This window comes from Etheostoma spectabile, chromosome 4 (genome assembly GCF_008692095.1).
Source record: "Etheostoma spectabile isolate EspeVRDwgs_2016 chromosome 4, UIUC_Espe_1.0, whole genome shotgun sequence".
Classification (NCBI taxonomy): Eukaryota; Metazoa; Chordata; class Actinopteri; order Perciformes; family Percidae; genus Etheostoma; species Etheostoma spectabile.
Window position 1 is genome coordinate 14,454,976 of NC_045736.1, and position 10,939 is coordinate 14,465,914.

Sequence of the window (10,939 nt, forward strand, 5' to 3'; positions counted from 1 at the left end):
TAGTGGCTGTAATTCTGCACCAAGGCTGAATTTTGGTAAAAGAGACTTCAGAAATGGTATTAGGGGACCACTAAGGTCTACAAAAACGCATCCAAAGAGCTCCATGTCATGGGACCTTTAAGGTTAGGGGAGCGTCCACATGCTTACAAAAATAAACACGCAGTTAAGATTATGGACCAATTGTGGTCATGCTTTGGACTGGAAACCAGTTATTTATAGACACATTTTAACGTCCTTCCTGAAAACTACTTTTATATGCACGTACTGTATATGAGCAGGGTCTGTTCCCTGGAGAATCCCAGTTAGTTCCCAGTTATCTACTTACTTTCTTACTAAGTGATGTATTAAAACAGGAGTGGTCATCAATCATATTGCTCAAGATTCACTGTTTAATTTGGTTAATGTACCCCAGATCCCTCACTCTCATGTTTAAATTGCAAAGGTAAATTCTATTTTTAGAAATATTGGACATAATCCAAGATGAGGATCCAACTGAAGCAAAACCCGTTTTTTTCTAAACTGTGTGGTTGCAGAAGAGGGCACTGGTGCAGGAGGGGTGCACAGTAAAACAACAACAAATCTTTGACCACTATTGAGGAGTGTTTCTTTCAACGTTTTTTAGATGGAAAATGTCATATCATATTTTAGAACAAACGTCCATGTGACCAAAGGAGGTGAAAAAGTGACATGCTGACAGAAAGCAGGTTATGCTTATTTGTTAAACTTCCTTTATGAACGACATTATTGATGTCACTTGCTACTTGCGTCAATTGCTGCTTGTAAAATTATATATTATAAAGCCCTATGATTTAAATAGTTGTCATTTTAATTATATATAATGTGAAAATAAATGTAACATAATTTACCCAAGCTTTATTTACAATCAAATGTATACTTGTGTTTCGTGTTCCAGGAAAATAAGATTCTCTATTTTCTATTTAGCAATCCAAAACAGAGATCGTAGTAAGGATCCTTCACAGATTATGATCTATTTTAAGAGGAGAGTTATGGCCATTTCATTATCATTCTTTCTTAGTCCAGTTTTAGTAATGTATGTGTTCAGACAGACATATTCTCTCACTGCCACAGCACATTGGAAAGACAAATGTACCCCCTTTCATTTGTGGCTTTGTGGGTTTTTCCTCTGTACCATGATGTTGTTTAATGCCGTCCCTTCTCCTTCTTCAACGCAAAAATGCAAGTCGGTGACATCTGAATCCATAAATGTCTATTTTTTATCAAATAACTGGGCTTTGACCCTTTTGCCTGACACTGTAAAGTGACTCAGGCCAGATTCACAAAATCAATTATTTGGATTTTTGTAACAACACAGGTTGTGTGGGGGAAATACTCATGTAAGTGAGGTACTAGAAATGTAAATCATTTTTATTTATTTATTTTAATCTTTGGTTTCACACCAGGTCCTTCAGGCCTGACTTTGTTTTGGTGCGCCAGCACGCCTTCAGCATGGCCCAGAACGAGGATTTTAGGAACTTAATCATCGGTCTGCAGTATGCAGGCATCCCCTCTGTCAACTCTCTGGACTCCATCTACAACCTCTGCGACAAACCTTGGGCTGTAAGTAATTTCAGCAATTTACACCTGCAACAAACTACGTAGTATTTTATTCACTACATTATGAATAATATAGACACAGAAAGATGTTTTAATGGAGCTTGCAGCTGTTTCTGTAAATTTCATTTGGAATTTAGATAATTTGTGGCTTTAAGTGCAATTTAAAAAAACGTAATGACTATGATTATTATCATAAGAATAATGTCACGGTTCTGTACTGTATCAGTGTTGTAATACATTACACTTACCTGTCAAGGCAGTTGACTCTCTCTTTTCATTGTCCTCCTCCCCGCCAGTTTTCCCAGCTGATCAATAATCAGAAGAGGCTGGGTTCAGAGAGGATCCCTCTTATTGATCAGACTTTCTACCCCAACTACAAAGACATGGTAAGATTTACACTTTGTTTACTCTCAGTAACCTTTCAGCAAACTCACACATCCGAAACTACAGCTTCTCAACAAATGTTTTCATTAATGATCGTGAGATTTAGATATTTATATAACCGTGTTTGTATTCGTTTAACTCTTTGTCTCAGGGCTGTAAGACGTTCTCTAAAAGCAGGTGATAATCTTGTCGGCCAATGACTATAGATTTTAGAATATTACCGGTGTAAAAAAAAAAAAATATATATATATATATAGTATCTCTATATAATATATATATAATAACATTGATATATTATTATATATTATATATATATATATATAATAACATTGATATAATATAATTATATATATTACATGTTTTGGGGGTCCCTACTGGAGCTGCTGCCCCCTCGCCTACACCAGATAAGCGGTCGAAGATGGATGGATGGATGGATGGATATATCAATGTTTATTTTGAATTACTTGCCACAATGCAATTTAACATATTCTTAGCATAAATACTTCACGTTCAATATATGCAAGTGTTCGCCACAAAGCTGAGAATACACATTAGAAGAAGCAAAAGTCATGATACTTTTCTGAGAATTCTTTACACTTGCTCTTTAGCTACTGCTGAAGCCCCAGTTCCCTAAGTTCAATTCATTGTGATAATTATGTGGTACTTTTATGTTTTAATGTCCCAAATGCTTTAGTTAAGTATTATTATTTTTTGAGGTTACCGAAAGATTACAAAATAAGACAAATATAAAATGTAGTATTTTACTGCATAGTACACATGATAAAGGTGACCTTGCCTATTTTCTTTATGCATTTACTTACTATATTCATTAGGTATATAACAGAGGTAAAGTTTGAATACATATATACGTTGCTCAAGGCACCAATGTGCTTTTTAATTACTACTCTGGCTGTCACGCATGAGCTTTCATCGAAGTAAGAGTCTTATTTTCTGACACTTTGGTTACTGAAAAGGAAAAAAAAATCGTTGTCACACTATTCCATTGAGATATTTTATATACAATCTTTTTTGGTACATGGAAATAGAAAACTCTATATAGACAGAAACAGAGACATAAATACAAACCCAAACAATTCTTTCAGTACAAAACAAGCATGAAATTGTTTAACCCTAACCCTAAAGCTTCACATAAGCCATACAGTTAGTATGCATTAATTTTATATAATTTCATGAAAGTCTATATTTTATTATGAAAATATTTCAAAATAGTATGTTTGAAACATGTCAGCCAATTTACTTCATTGTACAACTTGAATTATGACCACATATAATCTCTGAATCGTGGCTCATGCATGGAGATAGCAGTTGATAATGCATTTTAATCTATATGACTTTAGCGAAGTAATCCAGTAACAAGACAGGGGTCAATTCAGATCTTTTAATACATGTTGTGTCATTATATTAAATAATGCCTATAAAACAACAATTAAATCACTAATTATAGCTCATATACAAATATATTATTTCTCTTTTTGTTGGTTAACGTCTTGTGCCAAAGTGTTTACTATCTTTTCTTGAACTTAAACATTGAGGAGAATCCAATTCCTGTTACAAGGAGTTTTAAACAGTGAATTGAACCTTGTCCTGTTACATCATTTCTTCTAAGGAGAGGTGGCTTGGCTTCTACAGGTGGCAGTTAGAGCGCTGGGTTAGATTTTTGGCACAGGAAATAGTACAACCAAGGAAACTAAACACACACAACCACAAGATAACAACAACTTCTATGCTATAAGACTAAGATCCGGTTAGCCTTTAAAAGGTTAATTCTCACTCAGGTACAATATTTACATTCTCAGCAATTTTGAGAGTATAAACTGTCATGATTTAGATGTACAAGAATTATGGTCATACATATTTGATGTCAGATTTTGTCAAAATATAATTAATTGGGGGTATGTCTGGTGTTGCTTTGCATTCCACTTTATATATTTATATATTTACAGTGCCTTTTCATTTGCAAGGGACAGTTATTCAGTTATAATATTCAAAGGTAATAGTTCAACACGATAATACATGGGGAAAATGTGGCAGTGCTGCGTTCTACCTGCAAAAATGTAGTGCATATAATTGTTTACAGGGTGTAAAGTAAACTTTGCAATGCAGGGTTGTGGCTGACGTTGCCATCTTTTTTCTACTTTCAGTAAATGCGTAATCTAAATGACGACATAACCTTTTGTAAGTTATGCATTAACAAAAATATGAGGTCTTCAGTATTTGTCAAGGTTATGCATTTCGAAAAGGCAATCAGAGATAAAGAAAAGATTCACTCTAGGTGAATAATTTGCAGTGGATGGTGTGCTGCTATTCCTATTCTGTGAAAAACATCAAGTGAAGTGGAATGTGTGAGAGCAAGAAAAATCTGAGTCAGAGGACGGTTGAAGCCCCCTGCAGTTTGCAAAGATATTCCTAGCATTGCTTTATCAACCACCTGAACTCTGCAAACAGAAGCTCAGCAATGGGTCTCCCTTGAAAGTCAGCCAATTGTTCGTTTAAATCAGTTGCTACTTGCGTGCCAAATTTGAGCTACATAAGCGAAAGCAGGAAATGTTTCTCAAGACTTTGCAGTTGTGAAATGTAGTAAAACGAATTTTCAGAATTACAGGTCAAGGGTCAGCCATGTCCAGGAAGTCTTTCTCAGGTGGGGGTCCACCCCGGTACCAGCTACAGGTTGTGTCAGAACGGCGGATACAGGCGTACTGCCGAGCCTGCTCCCCATTCAGGCTGTTATCCAGCAGCCAGTCAGTCCACAAGCACTCGTTTTCTCCTGTAGACGCACACGGGACTGTGTAACAGGTGTTGATCTGTGGATAGAAGAGTTTTGGAGTCATCCTGTTTACTTACTCATTCATCACAATATTTGTTCCGGAAGTTGGCCTTTTCCTGTGTTATGAATAAGACGTTTGTTGGGGTAAAAGTTGGATGGAAACTGTAGACACATGATGCTAGGAACAAGAGTTGACTGAAAACAAACACACACTTGAAAGTCTTTTGTACTGAAAATGAAAAGCAAGTTTGAGCAAAACTGAGGGATGTGTGACCTTTTTTACTTTATCTGTTGCTTTGCTTCTTGAGGCATCTCTAAGACAGATAGATAGAAGTGGGACAAAGATAAATATGTATGAATAGAGAACAAACTCTTCTTACTCACTCTGCATTCACAGCCCATCTGGTATTTGTAGTTTAGATTCTTCTTCTGTGACAGTGATAAGTTGTCCCAGGACTCAACTAGGTCACATTGGCCAATAGAAATTCTCCCATCACTCCACATACTTCCTGTAACACCACCATTTATCAAATTACATTTTGCATTTAGCAAATTAAGTTATGTTGCTGTATTTTACAGTTTTAGGGATTATTTAACAGTAAAAATCTGAACCTATTAGAATTCATGTTGACTGACATAAAATGGCTAATATTTCACAATGTTTACAAAATATCAGCTTGTTAAAAGACATTTTCAGAAATACACATATTTGCTTTCTTGCCAAAAGTTACATAAGACGATGAATACCACTCTCATAATAATAGGGTTAGCCTAGCTTTGCGTAAACATGAAAAAGGGGGGAAAGGCAAGCCTGGTTATTGGTTTTTCTGTGGATACAGTGATGAGATACATTGCAAGGTGTTAGCTTTAGGGCTGGTTTGTAGATTTTGTTACCTGTTTTCAGTCTTTATACTAAGCTAAGCTAACCAGCTGCTGGCTGTAGCCTTATCTTTACCATACAGACATAAAAGTCATATTGATCTTCAAACATTCTCATGCTTTTTCCTACAAAAGTGCAATACAAATAATTTGACCATTGCATTCTGTACCTGAGAGCAAATACCCTGCTTTATTGTTGGAGTCTAGTTTGACTCCACACAGTGAGGAGAAGACTGGAGTGTACACATACTGGATGTCCTTGGCCTTGTCAAAACCTTTAAACATCTGGACACAGAAACACACAAGGGGAAGAGAGTGGAGACGGAAAGGTACAAGCCTGGCCTAATATAAATTAAGTACAATATATACATGATGTGGTAGCAAATAAGCAGTAATCAGGAGTCTCCAAAATATAACATACTGGGTCTCAGTCATCAAACAGATGTAAAGTTAACTCATAAATGTAGAAATTAAACTGGCTGTAAATAAAAAAAGTATATATACATTTTGGATATTTAGCTGACACGACTGCTCAATATTGATTATTAACACCTCAAGGTCAAGTGGAGACAAACATTTGCAGACATTTGGACCATTTGAACTAGGCTGTTTCTATGTTTGATTATTGTCAGCAATAGACCAATCAGAATGTGTTTACTTTTCCTGATAGACTATATTCAGCCAATACTGTATAAATTATAAAATTACACACAGCTAGCTAAAAAAAAAAAGTGTATTTCTGCACCCGCAGCAGCTTTTACTGCTGTCCAGAGATCTCACCTTGATCATTTTGATTTCATATTGGATCATCTTCATGTAAGGTGAGGAGCTGTTGCTAGGCGACACAATCTTCTCTCCAGAGATCTTCGCCCTTATCACTGTCAGGAAAAGAAAGAAGGAAAAAAAGAAAGGAAGGAGGATTACGCTTAATTGAAACGCCAAATAAATGTAGGAGATGAGATAAGAATCTGATTTACATGCCAGAGACAATGAAAAACATTCTAGATAGATAGATAGATAGATAGATAGATAGATGCGAGATAGATAGATAGAGAGATAGGATAGATAGATAGATATGTGTGTTTTTTCTGCCTTTTCTCCTCTCTATTTCTATCTTTTTACTTGTCATTTGTCTTTCTCCCACACAGACAGTGTAGCAGTCCCTTCCGTAGTGATACAGGATGTGTCCCTCCTCTCCTCTGGGAGGGAAATCAAAACCCATATGAATAACAAGTAGCTTCTGCTTGCACACTCCCATTAACTGACTTCACACACACACACACACACACACACACACACACACACACACACACACACACACACACACACTTTATATACTTTATAGTCAAGCCAAACCATGTCTGGCACAGAAGTGACTTTACATTATTTTATCTTATACTGTAGTCAAGTAGAAGGGTAAAGTAGCAAGTTTCTTACAGTAACAGGAAGGTAGCAGTGAAGTCTTTAATTGCACAAGTGCTCATTTACAAGCAAACCACTCATTACACTTAAAAAATAAAAAATATTATTAATGATGACTTTTGTTTTACTTAAAAAAGACCAAACCATGTAGTTCACAATATGCCAAATCAAACAAGGTTATAACAGACTTTATTGCTACAGAACCATTTTTTCTTTCCATCAAACTCATAAAATCTGCACTTTTAGACATCTGCATGAGCCATTATGTTAACTGCCAAGTTAAATTCACTGTCAAACATTTCCTTTAAACTAATAACACTGCTCTGGCTCAATCAATCAAACATAATTAAGTTTACTATTATAGCCTTCTCTCTGGTTATCAATAAGTCCAACACAGTGACTTGGCAGACAGCTGCAATAAAATGATCTAACATTAACAGAAAAGTTGGGCACCGCAGTAAAACAATGCATAGTGTACAGTACTTTAGAAATGATTATGTACCTAAAAGTGTAGTAAGGCTATAGTAAACCCCAAAATACAATAGCAAAAGTGTAAGGAATGGCTCAAACAGTGTGTTAAACAAACGGTGTTGTTGACTCCTCTAACATATAAGCTGCAAAAATTATAATGTCCTGCTAACTAACTTATTTTTTATTACAGTAGTAACCTAGCATTTTGTTCAAGGTCTGGGGAATCTCATAGGCTACTAAATTGTTTTGTGGGGATAGAGGTTACGTTTAACGAAGCCCCATTCACAACAAGCTCGAGGATAATGTTAGCAGCTTTGTTCTGCTTTTTGGATTTGGGGAAGGTTACAGTGTAACAGCTCTAGGCTAACTTGTTATCCAAGATAGCCTTTAGTTCCGCAAACGCAATGGTTAAGGCATATTTAGGGTTGTACGTAGGTTCCACGCAGAGCCTAGGCCGTAGCCTGTGTAAGTGGCCTTCTCCAGGATATATACTTGTGCGCTGGTGTATGTGCTTTAATTAAGCGCATCTCTTTAAGAGAATAGCAGAGCTGCTATATGTGTGCGTGGGGAGTGTGTGATTGAAACAGTGACTATATTTAGCTTTGAAACCAGTACCGACTCCGGCGGTAGAGTAGGAGAAACAAAATGTGTCTACCGTGTGCTTTCTGATCACAGTCGCAAAGCTGTAAGCAGGAAAACTTAACTCTCTCCTTGACTTCATGTTGTTCACGGAAAAGGAGAACTCGGAAAATAATTAAAGGGGAATGCAACTCTACAAATGCCCCGCCAAGTGGACCAATTACAGTTGTTGCGGGCAAAGTTGCAGCAACGTATAGTTACATTTTTGGGCAGGTGCACATCAGGCTACAGCATAGGGTTCATATCTACACGTACCTACATTTTTACCTATAGCATAGATTCAATGCAGAACCATAAATTGGGCTTTAGTTTATTGCACTAGTACAGTATATTACGATGTAGTAGTATAGTAGTCCAATGTAACACCAAACGCGTAGAGTGTACATTAAAATGCAGCTTAAAGGACAAAGTATCAATACTTTATAACATAATAAGTACTTTTACTTTATAACTTCTGCCGGTACTTTCCTTCTTCAGCTCAAGCTAAATTTTGCATATAGGGCTGTTACATGTAATTAGAGCCTGACCAGTACTGGATGTTTTATGCTGTTGCTGATATTGTTTGTTGAGAGTTTAAAAATTTCATGTGATTTCATATAAACACAAAACATTGTAAATAAAATAAATAAACATGTATTCAACATAAGAACCATAAGTATTCATTGGTTATGCATCAATGATTCAAAAATGTAATTTTAGTTGTTGCAAACAAGACAAGAATGTAATGTGATTTTATCTAATGCACATGTATTTTATTTGTATTTAATGGCACATTCATGTTAGGATGCCTATCATTGTTTTTAAGGGAGCCTATTGTAACATCTGGCCAGGGACTGCAGATGATAATTCTGGCATATTTACAGAAATGTTTATTAATACGCACTGTCCCCGATAAATAAAGATTAAATTAAATTAAACAATTGTGACCAAGAAATGTACTGAGCAGAACATTAACCAGCTGAAAAAAAAAACGTTTTGTTACATTGTTTCTAAATTGCCTGAAGCATATCTTAGGCATTTGCACTGCAATTTATTGTTACCTTTTGGCTGCTTTTTAACCCTTGTGTTGTCTTCCCCTCAACCATGAAAAATATATATATTATTACTAGTAGCGCTTTTTTCGACATTTTTGTCACTTTTTCAATGTTGTGGGTGTTTTAAAAAAAAAGTTTTTTCCAAAGTTATTTGATATTTCTAATGTTGACATTTTTTAGCGTAGGCCCATTTCTGTGATAAAAAACTGAAAATGGGTCAAATTTGACCCAAGGACAACATGAGGGTTAAAGCAGTATGATTGATCTGGGATAGCTCAAAGCTGCCAGTATACAAAAAAAGCTTAGGAAACACCCTCCCCTAACACCTTTTTGATGATGGATTAGTGGGGGCTGTGTTTGACCTTTCTGTAACCATCCAAAACTGACATTAACTCCCACTTCATGCAAACTAAGTTTGTACGAGCATAATCCAACCTTCATACAGTCTTACTTGCCTCTATATACTTGCCAGGCCAGAAGATTCATCCATCTATCTCTACTTTTAAATAAGTATTTTTACTTTAAGCTTACTTAACAAAATACTATCATAACTGGTTATTGTTTGTCAAAAAAATGCGGCAAGTATTATTTTTATGGGGTGCTTGGGTAGCTCACTTGGTAGAGAGTGCTCCCCATGTACAGAGGCTCAGTCCTCACCGCAGCGGCCTGCGACTGACCTGCAACCCACCTGCGTCCCTTAGCTGCATGTCCTTCCCCCTTCATGTCTTAGCTGTCCTATCAAATAAAGGCCTAAAATGCAAAATAAGATAATAGTGAAAAAAGTCACGGCTTCTGTTAAACACTCAACACCCATCTCCTCAACTATGATTACTAAATATGGCTGTTGTGATCACTACACAAAAAACACTGGGCTAATGATGACTCTCACCTTTGATCTGCACTTCCTTTGGCAAGAGGAAACATATCTGAAAGTATCTGAAAGTAGCTCAAATTAGCTGCCCCATTAAAATCTTAATTTCTGAACAGAATAAGGGGTCTATGTGGCCTATTGATGGTAAGTCATACACCACAGCATACCTGTGTTCTGTATAAGGATCAAATAGTTGGCAGTCTGAGCATTGGCTGTATATCAGTCAACATGGAAGAGGACAGAAGTTGCTATAGCCAATTAAAAATAGTACAGTAATTTGTCATTACAGCGTCAGGGATTTTAGTTGGATCACCTTCCAGACATAACAGCTTTTGGACAGTGATTGTACATTTTAAATGACATTTATTGTAGAAATTACTAGTAATAACTGAACAACAAAACTCATTTTATTCCAAGTTTGCTGTCTCCTCCTAAAATGATTATCTTGGCCCAGATTCTCTGAAATGTTCACCCCCCACCTAGACATCTTTGAACTGTGCAGGCTTGGTTACTGACTCAATCCAGTTGCTGCAGCTGTGTTATGAACAGGAATAAGGACAGGCACGCCTGCAGAGTGGAAGTGGCTATGCATCTGCCTGAGAGCTACATAACCAAACAGAAATATTGTAAACTTGTTCCATGAGAACTGATGTAGTAAGTAACTTCCCCCCTCCTTGATGAATTGGCACCCTTGTCATGCTCACAAAGCTGGACTGTCAGTGGGCTTTCACACTGATATTGTTAGTATGCAGACCATTAGACCAAGCCTTTAGACATGGAAATTAAGTGGGGAGAGAGAGGGAAAGAAAGAGAGAGATGGAGTAGGCTGTGTTGGCATGGCTTGGCCTCTGTCCAACACACACACACACACACACACAC

The 10,939-nt window shown here is 36.6% G+C and overlaps 2 protein-coding genes across 2 annotated transcripts in view; one reads left to right on the forward strand and one right to left on the reverse strand.

Annotated features, from left to right (window-relative positions):
* The window catches only part of LOC116687544 (synapsin-2), a gene marked incomplete at its 5' end in the record, with an annotated part of 37,241 nt that overhangs the window by 8,451 nt on the left and 17,851 nt on the right, over positions 1-10,939 (forward strand). The window contains 2 exons of the mRNA XM_032512992.1: positions 1,422-1,578; positions 1,872-1,961. Coding sequence (XP_032368883.1) covers positions 1,422-1,578; positions 1,872-1,961 — 247 coding nt within the window. The remainder of the gene's footprint in view (positions 1-1,421; positions 1,579-1,871; positions 1,962-10,939) is intronic.
* LOC116687837 (metalloproteinase inhibitor 4) overlaps positions 3,533-10,939 on the reverse strand; it is a 10,803-nt gene continuing 3,396 nt past the window's right edge. The window contains exons 3-6 of the mRNA XM_032513481.1: positions 6,404-6,501; positions 5,794-5,908; positions 5,129-5,253; positions 3,533-4,781 (exon numbers count right to left, since the gene is read on the reverse strand). Coding sequence (XP_032369372.1) covers positions 4,584-4,781; positions 5,129-5,253; positions 5,794-5,908; positions 6,404-6,501 — 536 coding nt within the window. The 3' untranslated portion in view covers positions 3,533-4,583. The remainder of the gene's footprint in view (positions 4,782-5,128; positions 5,254-5,793; positions 5,909-6,403; positions 6,502-10,939) is intronic.